The sequence below is a fragment of the Triticum aestivum genome, chromosome 7B (assembly GCF_018294505.1).
Source record: "Triticum aestivum cultivar Chinese Spring chromosome 7B, IWGSC CS RefSeq v2.1, whole genome shotgun sequence".
Lineage (NCBI taxonomy): Eukaryota > Viridiplantae > Streptophyta > Magnoliopsida > Poales > Poaceae > Triticum > Triticum aestivum.
Window position 1 is genome coordinate 136,396,169 of NC_057813.1, and position 23,068 is coordinate 136,419,236.

Genomic DNA, 23,068 nt, shown 5'->3' on the forward strand with positions numbered 1-23,068 from the left:
TTTCCTTTTGCTCCTCGTTGGGTTCGACACTCTTACTTATTGAAAGGACTACGATATATCCCCTATACTTGTGGGTCATCAAGACACTTTTCTGGCGCCGTTGCCGGGGAGTGAAGCGCCTTTGGTAGGTGGAATTTGGTAAGGAAAAATTTATTTAGTGTGCTGAAATTTTCTGTCACTTGTTACTATGGAAATTAATTCTCTGAGGGGCTGCTTCGGGGTATCTTCACCCCGTCCTGTAGAGCAAAGAGTTGCTCCTCAACCTACTCAACCTACTGAACCTATTGAAAATGAAACTCCTTTTGAGATTCCTTCGGGTATGATGGAAAAACTGCTAGCTAACACTTTTAGAGGAGATGGAACAAAGCATCCTGATGAACATCTACGCTATGTGGATGACGTTTGTGGACTATTTAAGCTTGCAGGTATACCCGATGATGTTGTTAAGAAGAAGGTCTTCCCTTTATCTTTGAAGGGAGACGCATTGACATGGTACAGGCTATGTGATGATGTGAGATCATGGAACTATAAAAGATTGAAATCCAGCCAACGCACGAGCCGACTACAACCATTGTATGACTATCGCTCGACTTGCATCTGGCTTGTGTATGGGGATTGTCTGGGTAGTATCTGTGTAGTATTTTGCTAGTGCACGGCTAATGGTTTGACCATCGTATGACTTGCCTCTAGCTAGCTTGCAAAGATGGTATGTGGAGGAGCAAACGCGTGTTTCGGTCGAAGCATGGCGCGACACGGAGGGGAGCAGGCGTCAGCGGCGCGTGGATGGACACGGCCGACCGAAGCGAGGCCCCGCACACAGCACGTGCGTGGACGGACTGCTGGCATCGCGGTGGTGGTGAATAAGAGGCCGACGGCGAGGGGACGCGCCGCCCCTCGCGGCCGCTTCGGGGTGTTGGGGAGCGTAGCAGAAATTCAAAATTTTCCTACGAGTCACCAAGATCTATCTATGGAGATACTAGCAACGAGGGTAAGGAGAGTGCATCTACATACCCTTGTAGATCGCTAAGCGGAAGCGTTCAAGAGAATGGGGTTGGAGTCGTACTCGTCGTGATCCAAATCACCGGAGATCCTAGTGCCGAACGGATGGCACCTCCGCGTTCAACACACGTACAGCTCAGTGACGTCTCCCATGCCTTGATCCAGCAAGGAGAGAGGGAGAGGTTGAGGAAGACTCCATCCAGCAGCAGCACAACGGCGTGGTGGTGATGGAGGAGCGTGGCAATCCTGCAAGGCTTCGCCAAGCACTGTGGGAGAGGAGGAGAAAGAGAGGTAGGGCTGCGCCAACAGGAGAAGAAATTCGTATTTTGGGCTACCCCTTTGCCTCCACTATATATAGGGGGAGAGGGAGGGCTGTACCCCCACCTAGGGTTCCCTCCCGATGGGTGGCGGCAGCCCTAATCCCCATCTGGGTGGCGGCCAAGGGAGGGGAGAGGGGAAACTTGCCCCCCAAGTAAGGTGGGTGCTCCCCCTCCCCAAACCCTAGGCGCCTTGGGCCCTTGTGGGGGGGGGCGCACCAGCCCACCTGGGGCTGGTACCCTCCCATACTTAGCCCATGCTGCCCTCTGGGGCCGGTGGCCCCACTTGGTGGACCCCCGGGACCCTCCCGGTGGTCCCGGTACGTTACCGATAACACCCGAAACTTTTCCGGTGCCCAAAACAAGACTTCCCATATATAAATCTTTACCTCCGGACCATTCCGGAACTCCTCGTGACGTCCGGGATCTCATCCGGGACTCCGAACAACATTCGGTAACCACATACAAACTTCCTTTATAACCCTAGCGTCATCGAACCTTAAGTGTGTAGACCCTACGGGTTCGAGAACCATGCAGACATGACCGCGACGTTCTCTGGCCAATAACCAACAATGGGATTTGGATACCCATGTTGGCTCCCACATGTTCCACGATGATCTCATCGGATGAACCACAATGTCAAGGACTCAATCAATCCCGTATACAATTCCCTTTGTCTAGCGGTATTGTACTTGCCCGAGATTCGATCGTCGGTATGCCGATACCTTGTTCAATCTCGTTACCGGCAAGTCTCTTTACTCGTTTCGTAACAAATCATCCCGTGATCAACCCCTTGGTCACATTGTGCACATTATGATGACGTCCTACCGAGTGGGCCCAGAGATACCTCTCCGTTACACGGAGTGACAAATCCCAGTCTCGATTCGTGCCAACCCAACAGACACTTTCGGAGATACCCGTAGTGCACCTTTATAGCCACCCAGTTACGTTGTGACGTTTGGTACACCCAAAGCATTCCTACGGTATCTGGGAGTTGCACAATCTCATGGTCTAAGGAAATGATACTTGACATTAGAAAAGCTTTAGCATACGAACTGCACGATCTTTGTGCTAGGCTTAGGATTGGGTCTTGTCCATCACATCATTCTCCTAATGATGTGATCCCGTTATCAACGACATCCAATGTCCATGGTCAAGAAACCATAACCATCTATTGATCAATGAGCTAGTCAACTAGAGGCTTACTAGGGACATGGTGTTGTCTATGTACCCACACAAGTATCTGAGTTTCCTATCAATACAATTATAGCATGGATAATAAACGATTATCATGAACAAGGAAATATAATAATAACTAATTTATTATTGCCTCTAGGGCATATTTCCAACAGTCTCCCACTTGCACTAGAGTCAATAATCTAGTTCATATCGCCATGTGATTAACATTGACAGGTCACATCGCCATGTGACCAACATCCAAAGAGTTTACTAGTGTCACTAAACTAGTTCACATCATCATGTGATTAAGACTCAATGAGTTCAGGGGTTTGATCATGTTTTGCTTGTGAGAGAGGTTTTAGTCAACGGGTCTGCAACATTCAGATTCGTATGTACTTCGCAAATCTCTAGGTCATATTGTAAATGTTGCTTCCACGCTCCACTTGGAGTTATTCCAAATGGTTGCTCCACTATACGTATCCGGTTTGCTACTCAAAGTCATCAGTATAGGTGTTAAATCTTGCATCAACGTAACCCTTTACGTCGAACTCTTTATCACCTCCATAATCGAGAAACATATCCTTATTCCTCTAAGGATAATTTTGACCGCTATCTGGTGATCCACTCCTTGATCACCTTTGTACCCTCTTGTCAGATATGTAGCAAGGCACACATCAGGTGCGGTACACAGCATAGCATACTGTAGAGCCTACGTCTAAAGCATAGGGGACGACCTTCGTCCTTTCTCTCTTTTCTGCCGTGGTCGAGCTTTAAGTCTTAACTTCATACCTTACATCTCAGGCAAGAACTCTTTCTTTGACTGATCCATCTTGAACACCTTCAAGATCATGTCAAGGTATATGCTCATTTGAAAGTACCATTAAGCGTTTTTTGATCTATCCTCATAGATCTTGATGCTCAATGTTCAAGTAGCTTAATCCAGGTTTTCTATTGAAAAACACCTTTCAAATAACCCTATATGCTTTCCAGAAATTCTACATCATTTCTGATCAACAATATGTCAACAACATATACTCATCAGAAATTCTATAGTGCTCCCACTCACTTCTTTGGAAATACAAGTTTCTCATAAACTTTGTATAAACCCAAAATCTTTGATCATCTCATCAAAGCATATATTCCAACTCCAAGATGCTTACTCCAGTCCTTAGAAGGATCGCTGGAGCCAGCATACCTTTTAGCATCCTTAGGATCGACAAAACCTTTCTGATTGTATCACATACAACCTTTCCTTACAAAGACTGGTAAGGAAACTCGTTTTGACATCCATCTACTAGATTTCATAAATGCAGCTAATGCTAACATGATTCTGACGGACTTAAGCATCGCTACGGATGAGAAAATCTCATCGTAGTCAACTCCTTGAACTTGTGAAAAACTCTTCGCCACAAGTCGAGCTTCATAGACGGTGACATTACCGTCCCCGTCCATCTTCTTCTTAAAGATCCATTTATCTCAATGGCTTGCCGATCATCGGGCAAGTCCACCAAAGTCCATGCTTTGTTCTGATACATGGATCCTATCTCGGATTTCATGGCTTCTAACCATTTTTTGGAATATGGGCCCGCCATTGCTTCTCCATAGCTCGTAGGTTCATTGTTGTCTAGCAACATGACCTTCAAGACAGGATTACTGTACCACTCTGAAGTAGTACGCATCCTTGCCACCCGACGGGGTACGGTAGTGACTTGATCCGAAGTTTCATGATCACTATCATAAGCTTCTACTTCAATTGGTGTAGGTGCCATAGGAACAACTTCCTGTGCCCTGCTACACACTAGTTGAAGTGATGGTTCAACAACCTCATCAAGTCTCCACCATCCTCCCACTCAATTCTTTCAAGAGAAACTTTTCCTCGAGAAGGGACCCGTTTCTAGAAACAATCCCTATTGCTTTCGGATCTGAATTAGGAGGTATACCCAACTATTTTGGGTGTCCTATGAAGATGCATTTTATCCGCTTTGGGTTCGAGCTTATCAACCTGAAACTTTTTCACATAAGCGTCGCAGCCCCAAACTTTTAAGAAACGACAACTTAGGTTTCTCCAAACCATAGTTCAAACGGTGTCATCTCAACAGAATTACGTGGTGCCCTATTTTAAAGTGAATGCGGTTGTCTCTAATGCCTAACCCATGAACGATAGTGGTAATTCGATAAGAGACATCATGGTATGCACCATATCCAATAGGGTGCAACTATGATGTTTGGACACACCATCACACTATGGTGTTCCAGGCAGTATTTATTGTGAAACAATTTCCACAATGTCTTAATTGTGTGCCAAAGCTCATAACTCAGATACTCATCTCTATGATCATATCATAGTCATTTTATCCTCTTGTCACGATGATCTTCAACTTCACTCTGAAATTACTTGAACCTTTCAATGATTCAGACTTGTATTTCATCAAGTAAATACACTTAGCATCTACTCAAATCATCTGTGAAGTAAGAACATAACGATATCCACTACGTGCCTCGGCACTCATTGGACAGCACACATCAAAATGTATTACTTCCAACAAGTTGCTCTCTTGTTCCATCTTACTGAAAATGAGGCTTTTTAGTCATCTTGCCCATGTGGTATGATTTGCATGTCTCAAGTGATTCAAAATCAAGTGAGTCCAAACGATCCATCTGCATGGAGTTTCTTCATGCGCACATACCAATAGACATGGTTTGCATGTCTCAAACTTTTCAAAAAGGAGTGAGTCCAAAGATCCATCAACATGGAGCTTCTTCATGTGTTTTTATGACTTACATGGCAGTGCCACAAGTAGGTGGTACTATCATTACTATCTTGTATCTTTTGGCATGAACATGTGTATCACTACAATCGAGATTCAATAAACCATTCATTTTAGGTGCAATACCATTGAAGGTATTATTCAAAAACCAGAGTAACCATTATTCTCCTTAAATGAATAACCGTATTGTGATAGACATAATCCAATCATGTCTATGCTCAACGCAAACACCAAATAATAATTATTTAGGTTTAACACCAATCTCGATGGTAGAGGGAGTATACGATGCTTGATCATATCAAACTTGGAAACAGTTCCAACACATATCGTCAGCTCACCTTTAGCTAGTCTCCGTTTATTCCATAGCCTTTTATTTTGAGTTACTAACACTTAGCAACCGAACCGGTATCTAATACCCTAGTGCTACTAGGACTACTAGTAAAGTACACATTAACTTAATGTATATCCAATATACTTCTATCGACCTTGCCAGCCTTCTTATCTACCAAGTATCTAGGGTAATTCTGCTCCAGTGGCTGTTCCCCTTATTACAGAAGCACTTAGTCTCGGGTTTGGGTTCAACCTTGGGTTTCTTCATTAGAGCAGCAGCTGATTTGCTATTTCATGAAGTATCCCTTCTTGCCCTTGCCCTTCTTGAAACTAGTGGTTTCACCAACCATCAACAATTGATGCTCCTTCTTGATTCCTACTTTCGCGGTGTCAAACATCGCGAATATCTCAAGGATCATCATATCTATCCCTGATTTGTTATAGTTCATCACGAAGCTCTAGCAGCTTGGTGGCAATGACTTTGGAGAAACATCACTATCTCTGGAAGATCAACTCCCACTCGATTCAAGTGATTGTTGCACTCAGACAATCTGAGCACAAGCTCAACGATTGAGCTTTTCTCCCTTAGTTTGTAGGCTAAGAAAATCGTCAAAGGTCTCATACCTCTTGACGTGGGCACGAGCCTGAAATCCCAATTTCAGCCCTCGAAACATCTCATATGTTCCGCAACATTTTGAAAACGTCTTTGGTGCCTCTACTCTAAACCATTTAACTGAACTATCACGTAGTTATCAAAACGTGTATGTCAGATGTTCGCAACATCCACAGACTACGTTCAAGGTCCAGCACACCGAGCGGTGCATTAAGGACATAAGCCTTCTACGAAGCAACGAGGACAATCCTCAGTTCACGGACCCAGTCCGCATAATTGCTACTATCAACTTTCAACTAAATTTTCTCTAGGAACATATCTAAAACAGTAGAACTAAAGCGCAAGCTACGACATAATTTGCAAGAATCTTTTGACTATGTTCAGGATAATTAAGTTCATCTTATGAACTCCCACTCAGATAGATATCCCTCTAGTCATCTAAGTGATTACATGATCCGAGTCAACTAGGTCGTGTCCGATCATCATGTGAGACGGACTAGTCATCATCGGTGAACATCTTCATGTTGATCGTATCTACCATATGACTCATGCTCGACCTTTCGGTCTCTTGTGTTCCGAGGCCATGTCTGTACATGCTAGGCTCGTCAAGTCAACCTAAGTGTTTCGCGTGCGTAAATCTGGCTTACACCCGTTGTATGTCAATGTTAGAATCTATCACACCCGATCATCACGTGGTGCTTCGAAACGACGAACTTTCGCAACGGTGCACAGTTAGGGGGAACACTTTCTTGAAATTTTAATGAGGGATCATCTTATTTACTACCGTCGTTCTAAGCAAATAAGATGCATAAACATGATAAACATCACATGCAATCAAAAAGTTACATGATATGGCCAATATCATTTTGCTCCTTTTGATCTCCATCTTCGGGGCTCCATGATCATCATCGTCACCGGCCTGACACCATGATCTCCATCATCGTGTCTCCATGAAGTTGTCTCGCCAACTTATTACTTCTACTACTATGGCTACCGGTTAGCAATAAAGTAAAGTAATTACATGGCGTTGTTCAATGACACGCATGTCATACAATAAATAAAGACAACTCCTATGGCTCCTGCCGGTTGTCATACTCATCGACATGCAAGTCGTGGTTCCTATTACAAGAACATGATCAATCTCATGCATCACATATCATTCATCACATTCTTCTTGGCCATATCACATCACATAGCATACCCTGCAAAAACAAGTTAGACGTCCTCTAATTGTTGTTTGCATGTTTTACGTGGCTGCTATGGGTTTCTAGCAAGAACATTTCTTACCTACACAAAAGCCACAACGTGATATGCCAATTGCTATTTACCCTTCATAAGGACCCTTTTCATTGAATCCGATCCGACTAAAGTGGGAGAGACTGGCACCCGCTAGCCACCTTATGCAACAAGTGCATGTCAGTCGATGGAACCTGTCTCACGTAAGTGTACGTGTAAGGTCGGTCCGGGCCGCTTCATCCCACAATGCCGCCGAATCAAGATTGGACTAGTAACGTAAGCATATTGAACAAAATCAACGCCCACAACTACTTTGTGTTCTACTCGTGCATAGAATCTACGCAATAGACCTAGCTCATGATGCCACTGTTGGGGAACGTAGCAGAAATTCAAAATTTTCCCATGAGTCACCAAGATCTATCTATGGAGAGACTAGCAACGAGGGGAAGGAGAGTGCATCTACATACCCTTGTAGATCGCTAAGCGGAAGCATTCAAGAGAACGGGGTTGAAGGAGTCGTACTCGTCGTGATCCAAATCACTGGAGATCCTAGTGCCGAACGGGCGGCACCTCCGCGTTCAACACACGTACAGCCCGGTGACGTCTCCCATGCCTTGATCCAGCAAGGAGAGAGGGAGAGGTTGAGGAAGACTCCATCCAGCAGCAGCACAATGGCGTGGTGGTGATGGAGGAGCGTGGCAATTCTGCAGGGCTTCGCCAAGCACCGCGGGAGACGAGGAGAAAGAGAGGTAGGGCTGCGCCAACAGGAGAAGAACTTCGTATGTTGGGCTACCCCTTTGCCTCCACTTTATATAGGGGGAGAGGGAGGGCTGCGCCCCCACCTAGGGTTCCCTCCCTAGGGGTGGCGGCAGCCCCAATCCCCATCTGGGTGGCGGCCAAGGGGGGGAGAGGGGAAACTTGCCCCCCAAGTAAGGTGGGTGCTCCCCCTCCCCAAACCCTAGGCGCCTTGGGCCCTTGTGGGAGGGGGGCGCACCAGCCCACCTGGGGCTGGTCCCCTCCCATACTTGGCCCATGCTGCCCTCTGGGGCCGGTGGCCCCACTTGGTGGACCCCCGGGACCCTCCCGGTGGTCCCGGTACGTTACCGATAACACCCGAAACTTTTCCGGTGCCCAAAACAGGACTTCCCATATATAAATCTTTACCTTCGGACCATTCCGGAACTCCTCGTGATGTCCGAGATCTCATCTGGGACTCCGAACAACATTCGGTAACCACATACAAACTTCCTTTATAACCCTAGCGTCATCGAACCTTAAGTGTGTAGACCCTACGGGTTCGGGAACCATGCAGACATGACCGAGACGTTCTCCGGCCAATAACCAACAGTAGGATCTGGATACCCATGTTGGCTCCCACATGTTCCACGATGATCTCATCGGATGAACCACGATGTCAAGGACTCAATCAATCCCGTATACAATTCCCTTTGTCTAGCGGTATTGTACTTGCCCGAGATTCGATCGTCGGTATGCCGATACCTTGTTCAATCTCGTTACCGGCAAGTCTCTTTACTCGTTCCGTAACACATCATCCTGTGATCAACCCCTTGGTCACATTGTGCACATTATGATGATGTCCTACCGAGTGGGCCCAGAGATACCTCTCCGTTACACGGAGTGACAAATCCCAGTCTCGATTCGTGCCAACCCAACAGACACTTTCGGAGATACCCGTAGTGCACCTTTATAGCCACCCAGTTACGTGGTGACATTTGGTACACCCAAAGCATTCCTACGGTATCCGGGAGTTGCACAATCTCATGGTCTAAGGAAATGATACTTGACATTAGAAAAGCTTTAGCATACGAACTACACGATCTTTGTGCTAGGCTTAGGATTGGGTCTTGTCCATCACATCATTCTCCTAATGATGTGATCCCGTTATCAACGACATCCAATGTCCATGATCAGGAAACCATAACCATCTCTTGATCAATGAGCTGGTCAACTAGAGGCTTACTAGGGACATGATGTTGTCTATGTACCCACACAAGTATCTGAGTTTCCTATCAATACAATTATAGCATGGATAATAAACGATTATCATGAACAAGGAAATATAATAATAACTAATTTATTATTGCCTCTAGGGCATATTTCCAACACGGGGGCGGGTCGAAGTCGAGCCCCGAGCGCTATCGGAGAGATGACGCGACGCCGCGGCGGTGATGGCGAAGATGGTCCCGCCTGGACTGTGAAACCAGCAACAGCGCGGTAGCATAGTACCGACCCACGGTGGGCGCGCCAAATGTCGTGGTATTCTCACGGGGGGTGCAAGACGACATATGCCACAAGGTGGCTTCGTGTGAGGGCAAGACTGCTGCTGATAGGCCCGGGAGCGGGTATGCGAGTAGCACGTGGTGGTTTACCCAGCTTCGGAGCTCTCCGGAGAGATAATACTCCTACTGCTGCATGTCTGAGTGTATCTGATATATCTAGTACAGAGTGCTCCTGGAGCTGTATCTGAGGTCAGTGCCGTAGGCATCTGGCTTCGTATATGCCTCATATGTGGCATGCTAGTGGCGGGCCATGCTCATGGCCGTGAGCATGTGTGTGCTCAAGCGTGAGTGCATGTGAGAATGGGGGAGTGGATGGATGGATGGCTAGCTTATATATTGTGGGGGTAGCTTACGAAGTAAGCTATGTAGGTATGGAAGCTAGCTAGCTATTGGCATGGTGGGATTGTTGGGGAACGTAGTAATTTCAAAAAAATTCCTACGTACACACAAGATCATGGTGATGACATAGCAACGGGAGGGGAGAGTGTAGTCCGTGTACCCTCGTAGACTGTAAGCGGAAGCGTTATGACAACGCGGTTGATGTAGTCGTACGTCTTCACGATCCGACCGATCCAAGCACCGAACGTGCGGCACCTCCGAGTTCAGCACACGTTCAGCTTGATGACGATCCCCGGGCTCCGATCCAGCAAAGCTTCGGGGATGAGTTCCGTCAGCACGACGGCGTGGTGACGATGATGATGTTCTACCGGCGCAGGGATTCGCCTAAACTCCACGACGATATGACCGAGGTGGAATATGGTGGAGGGGGGCACCGCACACGGCTAAGGAACGATCCGTAGATCAACTTGTGTGTTCTGGGGTGCCCCCCTGCCCCCGTATATAAAGGAGCAAGGGGGAGGCCGGCCGGCCCTTGTGGGCGCGCCAAGGAGGAGGAGTCCTCCTCCTAGTAGGAGTAGGACTCCCCCTTTCCTACTCCTACTAGGAGGGGAAAGGAAGGGGAGAGGGGGAAGGAAAGAGGGGGGGTGCCGCCCCCCCTCCTAGTCCAATTTGGACCAGAGGGAGAGGGGGCACGCGGCCCACCCTGGCCGCCCCTCTCTCTTTCCACCAAGGCCCATGTGGCCCATTATCTCTCCCCGGGGGGTTCCGGTAACCCTCCGGCACTCCGGTTTTCTCCGAAAATGTCCGGAACACTTCCGGTGTCCGAATATAGTCGTCCAATATATCAATCTTTATGTCTCGACCATTTCGAGACTCCTCGTCATGTCCGTGATCACATCCGGGACTCCAAACAAACTTCGGTACATCAAAACTTATAAACTCATAATAAAACTGTCATCATAACGTTAAGCGTGCAGACCCTACGGGTTTGAGAACTATGTAGACATGACCTAGAACTATTCTCGGTCAATAACCAATAGCGGAAGCTGGATGCCCATATTGGTTCCTACATATTCTACGAAGATCTTTATCGGTCAAACCGCATAACAACATACGTTGTTCCCTTTGTCATCGGTATGTTACTTGCCCGAGATTCGATCGTCGGTATCCAATACCTAGTTCAATCTCGTTATCGGCAAGTCTCTTTACTCGTTACGTAATGCATTATTCCATAACTAACTCATTAGCTACATTGCTTGCAAGGCTTATAGTGATGTGCATTACCGAGAGGGCCCAGAGTTACCTCTCCGACAATCGGAGTGACAAAACCTAATCTCGAAATACGCCAACCCAACATGTACCTTCGGAGACACCTGTAGTACTCCTTTATAATCACCCAGTTACGTTGTGATGTTTGGTAGTACCCAAAGTGTTCCTTCGGTAAACGGTAGTTGCATAATCTCATAGTTACAGGAACATGTATAAGTCATGAAGAAAGCAATAGCAATATACTAAACGATCAAGTGCTAGGCTAACGGAATGGGTCATGTCAATCACATCATTCTCCTAATGATGTGATCCCGTTAATCAAATGACAACACATGTCTATGGTTAGGAAACATAACCATCTTTGATTAATGAGCTAGTCAAGTAGAGGCATACTAGTGACTATATGTTTGTCTATGTATTCACACATGTATCATGTTTCCGGTTAATACAATTCTAGCATGAATAATAAACATTTATCATGAAATAAGGAAATAAATAATAACTTTATTATTGCCTCTAGGGCATATTTCCTTCAGTCTCCCACTTGCACTAGAGTCAATAATCTAGTTCACATCGCCATGTGATTTAACACCAATAACCATATTTGTATATGATTAACACCCATAGTTCACATCGTCATGTGACCAACACCCAAAGGGTTTACTAGAGTCAATAATCTAGTTCACATCACTATGTGATTAACACCCAAAGAGTACTAAGGTGTGATCATGTTTTGCTCGTGAGAGAAGCTTAGTCAACGGGTCTGTCACATTCAGAGCCGTATGTATTTTGCAAATATTCTATGTCTACAATGCTCTGCACGGAGCTACTCTAGCTAATTGCTCCCACTTTCAATATGTATCCAGATTAAGACTTAGAGTCATCTGGATCAGTGCCAAAACTTGTATCGACGTAACCTTTTACGACGAACCTTTTGTCACCTCCATAATTGAGAAACATATCCTTATTCCACTAAGGATAATTTTGACCAATGTCCAGTGATCTACTCCTAGATCACTATTGTACTCCCTTGCCAAACCAGGGCAGAGTATACAATAGGTCTGGTTCACAGCATAGCATACTTTATAGAACCTATGACCGAGGCATAGGGAATGACTTTTCATTCTCTTTCTATTTTCTTCCATGGTCGGGTCTTGAGTCTTACTCAACTTCACACCTTGCAACACGGGCAAGAACTCCTTCTTTGATTGTTCCATTTTGAACTACTTCAAAATCTTGTCAAGGTATGTACTCGTTGAAAATCTTATCAAGCGTCTTGATCTATCTCAATAGATCTTGATGCTCAATATGTAAGTAGCTTTACTGAGGTCTTTCTTTTAAAGAACTCCTTTCAAAACACTCCTTTATGCTTTGCAGAATAATTCTACATTATTTCCGATCAACAATATGTCATTCACATATACTTATCAGAAATGCTGTAGTGCTCCCACTCACTTTCTTGTAAATACAGGCTTCACCGCAAGTCTGTATAAAACTATATGCTTTGATCAACTTATCAAAGCGTATATTCCAACTCCGAGATGCTTGCACCAGTCCATTGATGGATCGCTGGAGCTTGCACATTTTGTTAACACCTTTCGGATCGACAAAACCTTCTGGTTGTATCATATACAACTCTCCTTTAAGAAAACCATTAAGGAATGCAGTTTTGACATCCATTTGCCAGATTTCATAAAATGTGGCAATTGCTAACATGATTCAGACAGACTTAAGCATCGTTACGAGTGAGAAAATCTCATCATATTCAACACCTTGAACTTGTCGAAAACCTTTCGCAACAAGTCGAGCTTTGTAGATAGTAACACTACTATCAATGTCCGTCTTCCTCTTGAAAATCCATTTATTTAACATGGCTTGTCGATCATCGGGCAACTCCACCAAAGTCCACACTTTGTTCTCATACATGGATCCCATCTCAGATTTCATGGCCTCAAGCCATTTCGCGGAATCTGGGCTCATCATTGCTTCCTCATAGTTCGTAGGTTCGTCATGGTCAAGTAACATGACTTCCAGAATAGGATTACCGTACCACTCTGGTGCGGATCTTACTCTGGTAGACCTTCGAAGTTCAGTAGAAACTTGATCTGAAGTTTCATGATCAATATCATTAGCTTCCTCACTAATTGGTGTAGGTGTCACAGAAACCGGTTTCTGTGATGAACTACTTTCCAATAAGGGAGCAGGTATAGTTACCTCATCAAGTTCTACTTTCCTCCCACTCACTTCTTTTGAGAGAAACTCCTTCTCTAGAAAGGATCCATTCTTAGCAACGAATGTCTTGCCTTCGGATCTGTGATAGAAGGTATACCCAACTGTTTCTTTTGGGTATCCTATGAAGACACATTTCTCTGATTTAGGTTCGAGCTTATCTGGTTGAAGTTTCTTCACATAAGCATCGCAGCCCCAAACTTTAAGAAATGACAACTTTGGTTTCTTGCCAAACCACAGTTCATAAGGCGTCGTCTCAATGGATTTTGATGGTGCCCTATTTAACGTGAATGCGGCTGTCTCTAAAGCATAACCCCAGAACGATAGCGGTAAATCAGTAAGAGACATCATAGATCGCACCATATCTAGTAAAGTACGATTACGACGTTCGGACACACCATTTCGTTGTGGTGTTCGGGTGGCGTGAGTTGCGAAACTATTCCGCATTGTTTCAAATGTAAACCAAACTCATAACTCAAATATTCTCCTCCACGATCAGATCGTAGGAATTTTATTTTCTTGTTACGATGATTTTCCACTTCACTCTGAAATTCTTTGAACTTTTCAAATGTTTCAGACTTGTGTTTCATTAAGTAGATATACCCATATCTGCTTAAATCATCTGTGAAGGTGAGAAAATAACGATATCCGCCACGAGCTTCAACATTCATCGGACCACATACATCTGTATGTATGGTTTCCAACAAATCTGTTGCTCTCTCCATAGTACCAGAGAACGGTGTTTTAGTCATCTTGCCCATGAGGCACGGTTCGCAAGTACCAAGTGATTCATAATCAAGTGATTCCAAAAGTCCATCAGTATGGAGTTTCTTCATGCGCTTTACACCGATATGACCTAAACGGCAGTGCCACAAATAAGTTGCACTATCATTATTAACTTTGCATCTTTTGGCTTTGACATTATGAATACGTGTATCACTACTATCGAGATTCAACAAAAATAGACCACTCTTCAAGGGTGCATGACCATAAAAGATATTACTCATATAAATAGAACAACCATTATTCTCTGATTTAAATGAATAACCGTCTCGCATCAAACAAGATCCAGATATAATGTTCATGCTCAACGCTGGCACCAAATAACAATTATTCAGGTCTAAAACTAATCCCGAAGGTAGATGTAGAGGTAGCGTGCCGACCGCGATCACATCGACTTTGGAACCGTTTCCCACGCGCATCGTCACCTCATCCTTGGCCAGTGCTCGCTTATTCCGTAGTCCCTGTTTCGAGTTGCAAATGTTAGCAACAGAACCAGTATCAAATACCCAGGTGCTACTGCGAGCTCTAGTAAGGTACACATCAATAATATGTATATCACATATACCTTTGTTCACCTTGCCATCCTTCTTATCCGCCAAATGCTTGGGCCAGTTCCGCTTCCAGTGTCCAGTCTGCTTGCAGTAGAAGCACTCAGTTTCAGGCTTAGGTCCAGACTTGGGTTTCTTCTCTTGAGCAGCAACTTGCTTGCTGTTCTTCTTGAAGTTCCCCTTCTTCTTCCCTTTGCCCTTTTTCTTGAAACTAGTGGTCTTGTTAACCATCAACACTTGATGCTCCTTCTTGATTTCTACTTCCGCAGCTTTTAGCATTGCGAAGAGCTCGGGAATTGTCTTGTTCATCCCTTGCATATTATAGTTCATCACGAAGCTCTTGTAGCTTGGTGGCAGTGATTGAAGAATTCTGTCAATGACACTATCATCAGGAAGATTAACTCCCAGTTGAATCAAGTGATTATTATACCCAGACATTTTGAGTATGTGTTCACTGACAGAACTATTCTCCTCCATCTTGCAGCTATAGAACTTATTGGAGACTTCATATCTCTCAATCCGGGCATTTGCTTGAAATATTAACTTCAACTCCTGGAACATCTCATATGCTCCATGACGTTGAAAACATCGTTGAAGACCCGGTTCTAAGCCGTAAAGCATGGCACACTGAACTATCGAGTAGTCATCAGCTTTGCTCTGCCAGACGTTCTTAACATCGTCAGTTGCATCAGCAGCAGGCCTGGCACCCAGCGGTGCTTCCAGGATGTAATTCTTCTATGCAGCAATGAGGATAATCCTCAAGTTACGGACCCAGTCTGTGTAATTGCTACCATCATCTTTCAACTTTGCTTTCTCAAGGAACGCATTAAAATTCAACGGAACAACAGTACGAGCCATCTATCTACAACAAACATAGATAAGCAAAATACTATCAGGTACTAAGTTCATGATAAATTTAAGTTCAATTAATCATATTACTTAAGAACTCCCACTTAGACAGACATCTCTCTAGTCATCTAAGTGATCACGTGATCCAAATCAACTAAACCATAACTGATCATCACGTGAGATGGAGTAGTTTTCAATGGTGAACATCACTATGTTGATCATATCTACTATATGATTCACGCTCGACCTTTCGGTCTCCGTGTTTCGAGGCCATATCTGCATATGCTAGGCTCGTCAAGTTTAACCTGAGTATTCTGCGTGTGCAAAACTGGCTTGCACCTGTTGTAGATGGACGTAGAGCTTATCACACCCGATCATCACGTGGTGTCTGGGCACGACGAACTTTGGCAATGGTGCATACTCAGGGAGAACACTTCTTGATAATTTTAGTGAGAGGTCATCTTAAAATGCTATCGTCAATCAAAGCAAGATAAGATGCATAAAGGATTAACATCACATGCAATCAATATAAGTGATATGATATGGCCATCATCATCTTGTGCTTGTGATCTCCATCTCTGAAGCACCGTCGTGATCACCATCGTCACCGGCGCGACACCTTGATCTTCATCGTACCATCGTTGTCGTTTATGCCATCTATTGCTTCTACGACTATTGCTACCGCTTAGTGATAAAGTAGAGCAATTACAGGGCGTTTGCATTTCATACAATAAAGCGACAACCATATGGCTCCTGCCAGTTGCCGATAACTTCGGTTACAAAACATGATCATCTCATACAATAAAATATAGCATCACGTCTTGACCATATCACATCACAACATACCCTGCAAAAACAAATTAGACGTCCTCTATTTTGTTGTTGCAAGTTTTACGTGGCTGCTACGGGCTTAGTAAGAACCGTTCTTACCTACGCATCAAAACCACAACGATAGTTCGTCAAGTTAGTGCTGTTTTAACCTTCGCAAGGACCGGGCGTAGCCACACTCGATTCAGCTAAAGTGAGAGAGACAGACACCCGCCAGCCACCTTTAAGCACGAGTGCTCGTAACGGTGAAACTAGTCTCGCGTAAGCGTACGCGTAATGTCGGTCCGGGCCGCTTCATCTCACAATACCGCCGAACCAAAGTATGAAATGCTGGTAAGCAGTATGACTTGTATCGCCCACAACTCACTTGTGTTCTACTCGTGCATATGACATCTACGCATAAAACTTGGCTCTGATACCACTGTTGGGGAACGTAGTAATTTTAAAAAATTTCCTACGTACACACAAGATCATGGTGATGACATAGCAACGAGAGGGGAGAGTGTAGTCCACGTACCCTCGTAGACCGTAAGCGGAAGCGTTATGACAACGCGGTTGATGTAGTCGTACGTCTTCATGATCCGACCGATCCAAGCACCGAACGTACGGCACCTCCGAGTTCAGCACACGTTCAGCTCGATGACGATCCCCGGGCTCCAATCCAGCAAAGCTTCAGGGATGAGTTCCGTCAGCACGACGGCGTGGTGACGATGATGATGTTCTACCGCGCAGGGCTTCGCCTAAACTCCGCGACGATACGACCGAGGTGGAATATGGTAGAGGGGGGCACCGCACACAACTAAGGAACGATCCGTAGATCAACTTGTATGTTCTGGGGTGCCCCCCTGCCCCCGTATATAAAGGAGCAAGGGGGGAGGCCGGCCGGCCCTTGTGGGCGCGCCAAGGAGGAGGAGTCCTCCTCCTAGTAGGAGTAGGACCCCCCCCCCTTCCTACTCCTACTAGGAGGGGAAAGGAAGGGGAGAGGGGGAAGGAAAGAGGGGGGGCGCCCCCCTCCTAGTCCAATTCGGACCAGAGGGAGAGGGGGCACGCGGCCCACCCTGGCCGCCCCTGTTCCACCAAGGCCCATGTGGCCCATTATCTCTCCCCGGGGGGTTCCGGTAACCCTCCGGCACTCCGGTTTTCTCCGAAAACGTCCGGAACACTTCCGGTGTCCGAATATAGTCGTCCAATATATCAATCTTTGTGTCTCGACCATTTCGAGACTCCTCGTCATGTCCGTGATCACATCCGGGACTCCGAACAAACTTCGGTACATCAAAACTTATAAACTCATAATAAAACTATCATCGTAACGTTAAGCGTGCGGACCCTACGGGTTCGAGAACTATGTAGACATGACCTAGAACTATTCTCGGTCAATAACCAATAGCGGAACCTGGATGCCCATATTGGTTCCTACATATTCTACGAAGATCTTTATCGGTCAAACCGCATAACAACATACGTTGTTCCCTTTGTCATTAGTATGTTACTTGCCCGAGATTCGATCGTCGGTATCCAATACCTAGTTCAATCTCGTTATCGGCAAGTCTCTTTACTCGTTACGTAATGCATCATTCCGTAACTAACTCATTAGCTACATTGCTTGCAAGGCTTATAGTGATGTGCATTACCGAGAGGGCCCAGAGTTACCTCTCCGACAATCGGAGTGACAAAACCTAATCTCGAAATACGCCAACCCAACATGTACCTTCGGAGACACCTGTAGTACTCCTTTATAATCACCCAGTTATGTTGTGACGTTTGGTAGTACCCAAAGTGTTCCTCCGGTAAACGGGAGTTGCATAATCTCATAGTTACAGGAACATGTATAAGTCATGAAGAAAGCAATAGCAATATACTAAACGATCAAGTGCTAGGCTAACGGAATGGGTCATGTCAATCACATCATTCTCCTAATGATGTGATCCCGTTAATCAAATGACAACACATGTCTATGGTTAGGAAACATAACCATCTTTGATTAATGAGCTAGTCAAGTAGAGGCATACTAGTGACTATATGTTTGTCTATGTATTCACACATGTATCATGTTTCCGGTTAATACAATTCTAGCATGAATAATAAACATTTATCATGAAATAAGGAAATAAATAATAACTTTATTATTGCCTCTAGTGCATATTTCCTTCAGGGATGTCACACTTGTCCCCTGGGTCACTTCATAAATAGTGCCCAGGGACAAGTGTCACTATACATGATGGATGGGGTGACACGTGAATAGTGCCCGGGTACGGCCGTCTCGTCGGTGTCTTGTCGGGCTGCAGTCGGCAGCCGGCTGGTTGGCGCAGTCGGCAGCCGGCTGTTCGGTGCAGTCGACAGCCGGCAGCCGGTCGGGCAGAGCAGTCGGACGGGGAGCCGGCAGGAGCGGCCGGGCAGTCGGACTAAGGGGCTTTGCTAGCCCCGATGTCTTGAATTATTGTCTCGCCATCTTCAGGGTACCCGTGGCCAATTACTCCGACATAATTTGAACAGAAAAAAATGTCTTATATTTAGTTACAGAGATAGTACCACGTACGTAGAAGCAACGCTTTATAAGCATAAACAAGACACCATAGGAGAAGTCCACTATCAAAGTTCAATTTAGGAGTATATAGTATATGATACCATGCGCGTAAAAGCCTACATTACGCAGTGAGTGTTGCCGAGTGGGACACGGGGCAAAACTTAGACCGAGGCGTCGCTCCCCCTAGACGAGACGAGCCTCACCACCCCCGCGTCGCCTACCTGACGGCTCTGGGGAGACAACCCTAGCCAACGCAGCTTTCTCCCCCTCCTCTTCTCGTCCCGCCGTTGCCGGAGGGCGCATCCCAGCGAAGCTCGGGCTGGCCCGAGGAAGGTGGCGGCTGGGCAGCTTTGGGCGCAGGGCGCCGGCGCGAGGCGTCGGGCTGCTGCGAGGTGTCCTTCAGATCGACGCGGCTACACAGCGGAGGCATGGAGCTGCGGGCGGCGGTGCTGCGGCGTGGGCTCCATGCCAGGAAGCTGGGGCAGCGGCCCCAGGGGCTCTCGACGGTGGTGCCGCCGCTACGGCTGCGGGGGCAGCGTGGTGGCCGCCCGTGTTGCCTGCTCGCGGCGGATCGGGGCGTCCCCTGCTCAGATCTGGTCCGGCGAGGGTGGTGGTGGCCTGGGCGCTCGCCGGCGGCCCTGCTCGTCTGGCGTGATGCTAGGACGTCGTCGGTGCTGCGAGCATGGTGGATCTGGAGGCGGTCCAGATCGATGGCTGGCAGTGTTGCTGGGGGCGGCGGGCGGCCTCTGGCCTGGAGCGGCCAGAGCCCCGGAGGTGGGTCGGCCGGCGACTGTCTGCAGTCAGGTTGCGTGGTGGCTCCTTGACGGGATGGTGGTCCGCGGGGGCATGGTCGGGGCACGGCCTTCGGGTTGCTCTGGCTTGCGCGCTGGCGGCGCTTCAGCTAGTTCTTGGGCGATGTAGCAGGTGGCGTCTGCTGCTCCAGTTTGGTGGTGGTGTGTTGGAGACGCCGTCTCCGGCATAGGTGCTCAGCTACCTGACGAAAGTCATGCTCGACTTCGGTCTGGGCTGGTGGAGAATGATGCCTTCTGGTGTGATTTTGCCTTGTTGGAGGCGCCATCGAGGGGATCCGACACCTCTCCCTGCTTCGAGTTCTTGTCTCCCGGTGAAAACCGTGTGTAATGGTGGCGCCATTGGCGTCATTACTTTATTGGAAGCATTGCCTTGGAGTCAAGTCGGATGCCGGGAGCACTTGGTAGTGGTGGTGCGGTGGATCTAAAGCGGGCAGCGTATTGGTATGCTTGGAGCTGTTGGTGGTGCATCCGTCTGGGGCCGGTCGTTGGTCGGCAGGAGTGTGGCAGGAGCTCCCCTCGGTGGCATGTCCATCGAAGGCGATGGTGGTGGCACTTGGAGCACAGACGACATGCTTGCAGCGTCACGCGAGTCAAGTTGGGCGCCCTCTCTAGAATCGAAGAGGCACATGTAAGCTCCTCTTTCGTTGAACATGTTGTTTCTCTCCGGCAACGGTGATGTCGCCTTACATGCTCGTGGCAGTCTTTTTTGGCCTTTAGGCGTTTCCTGTATGTCCTGTTGTGCTCGAGCCTAGGTGTGGTATGCTCTTTGTAAAGGTTTTAGCTCGGTTTCCCTTAATTAACCGAGCATCGGTTTCTTTACCGCTTCTTCTAATCAATCGAAATACGCAGCTCTCCTGCGTCTATTTCAAAAAAAAGTGTTGGCGAGTGGCGAGTGGCGATTGGAGGTGTTTGCACAACCCAAGCACAGGCTAGTCACCGTTGCTTCTAACATGAAAAAATAATTCACTGTTACAGACACCGTCCGTTGCAGAAGACCTGTTCAAAGGCCCGCACACACGCGTCATTGTCTCCTATACCACCATCATCAGAGTCGTCATCAACAAAGGGACATCCCGCATCAGGCCGGCCAGTCTCGTATCCGATAGGAACAGCAGGGTGCTGCAATGCATTCATCCCCTGATTCTGGCATGCGTAACAGATACCTAACAGAAGTTATGCAGTTTAACACATTAAACATACTTTGACCAAACCTAGATATCAATTACTGAATATGGAGTAAATTTGACAAAAGAAAAGAGAGGAAATGGCATATACCATCTTCATTTGGATCCAGTGGGTAACAGAAGTAAAACTTTTGACCATACATTTCCTTCACTTGCGCAAAATAGAGAGTTGATGATGCCCACTTGTCTGAACCAACTTTCTTGATCTTCACGTAAAGTTATAGTGGTGGAAGATCTTGTCATATGTCTCCACACTGAAACACTGATGCAGAAGCTCATCTAGTTCAAAGTCCACACCCTGAAACAACACCTCATAAGGAAACTTGCATAAAAGGTTAAAAAAATAAGCATTCGGAAGTCGCACATACAGTCAATCCCTCCTTTACTATGATGCACTTCTTAAAAGCCTTCATGACTTCCTTCTCCATCCATAGTTTCCCGTTTTTAGTGATTTGTTCTGTAGATTCTCCACACCTACAACAAATTAGTTAAAATTGCTGTATGTTCCAAATCATGTGGAAATTAGACTAACAAGTTCAGTTTGTAAGAGTAAAGTGCACCATAGGGACTTGCAAGGTGCATAAGTCAGGTGCTTCTTCTGACAGGAACATCCATGTATGCGAACTTGTATAATTGAATGGACAGAAGTTTAGACCCAGCTTGCTTCTTCTGACAACAACTTACTAAATGTAGTTAAATATATAGCAAAACATTCTAATAACTACACCAGAGTTTCTGACTATTTTTCCTCAGTGTTACTTCATGACACAAATTCTCATATAAAGTTGGGTGGGAATGGATTAGCTACTGCTATGCAGGGACATGTGAAAGGCTCCACAATCCCCCTGGCCATGTTGCCCTCAAACTTTAGCTTGCATAAGCCCAAAGTTCTATATTTATCAGTTTATCGCCAACAACTAGCTGTGGTGAGTTTATATCTGCCTTCTCTTAGGGACTCAAATGTGAAGTTCTCAAATTCAAGGAGCAAAATTACGCACCCATGCATGTTTACAGACCAACAGTGCACCTTACTCTACTCCATTTCTAGTTAGTGATGTAACAAATTTAGCATTACAACACAATTTGATACTCCACTACAAAATAGCCAGCAAGGTTGTTCAATAAAAAGTATCCGGTAAGCTAAATGTCCCCAAAAGATTCAAGAATCACTAACTTTAGAACAATGCGGTGTGTTATACTAGTAATACCATTAAGTGAGATTATTGACCCAGTTTGATTGACACACACCTAAAGTTAAACTTGATGAGAAACTGATGGTAGATTATGTTGTCGTAAAGAAGATCAGTAATAGATGAATGAAAACTTCAATAAAAGATGGTAAACTGCAATGAAAATGCTGAAATCATTACTGTATTTTTGTCTGAAAGGATTGAGCATCCAATCGATGTGGAGACTCTGGTGAATCAGGTAACGCAAGCTTTTCTGATGACTGTTTGTTGGGGTAGGAAACCTTTTTGGGTGGGTCGCAGAAGCCATTTTTCACAGCAACCAAGGCCTCCCAGATGTCACTATATGTATGCTCAGCAAGGTATTCATTTATTTCCCGCCACGTTTCTTCTGACCTGAATAAGGCCACACCAAAAACATTTACTCAAAATGCATCATAATAATATTGGGGTGAGGGGGGGACATTTCAGATGACATGGAAACAAATTTGCATTGTGTAGGTACCGTACATGCTAACTACAGACAGAAAACACCAAACAGAATATCGTCATATACTCATATGACACTGGAATGGTGCCATACTAGCATACCACTTGAGTAGCTCAAGATGATTGACATCCTGCTGGAGAAGGGATTATCTTTGATTGAGTAGAGGCAGAGGACCCGACTTGACAACGGTACGATAATTTAATACTATTAAAGGGGAATACATTGTCGTTTCGTTCGTTTCATTATCTCCTCCCACCTATCGATAAACCTCCCCACCCTAC

General features: G+C 46.0%; 1 protein-coding gene across 3 annotated transcripts in view; it reads right to left on the reverse strand.

Moving 5' to 3' along the window:
• Positions 1-20,832: 20,832 nt before the first annotated feature.
• LOC123163099 (uncharacterized) overlaps positions 20,833-23,068 on the reverse strand; it is a 10,284-nt gene continuing 8,048 nt past the window's right edge. For 2 of the 3 annotated variants that reach the window (XM_044580860.1, XM_044580861.1), the window contains exons 8-11: positions 22,481-22,693; positions 21,479-21,584; positions 21,202-21,408; positions 20,833-21,089 (exon numbers count right to left, since the gene is read on the reverse strand). In XM_044580860.1, coding sequence (XP_044436795.1) covers positions 21,319-21,408; positions 21,479-21,584; positions 22,481-22,693 — 409 coding nt within the window. In that variant the 3' untranslated portion in view covers positions 20,833-21,089; positions 21,202-21,318. Of the gene's footprint in view, positions 21,090-21,201; positions 21,409-21,478; positions 21,585-21,670; positions 21,735-22,480; positions 22,694-23,068 lie in introns of those variants that run through there. The other variant, XM_044580862.1, reaches the window with a different exon arrangement.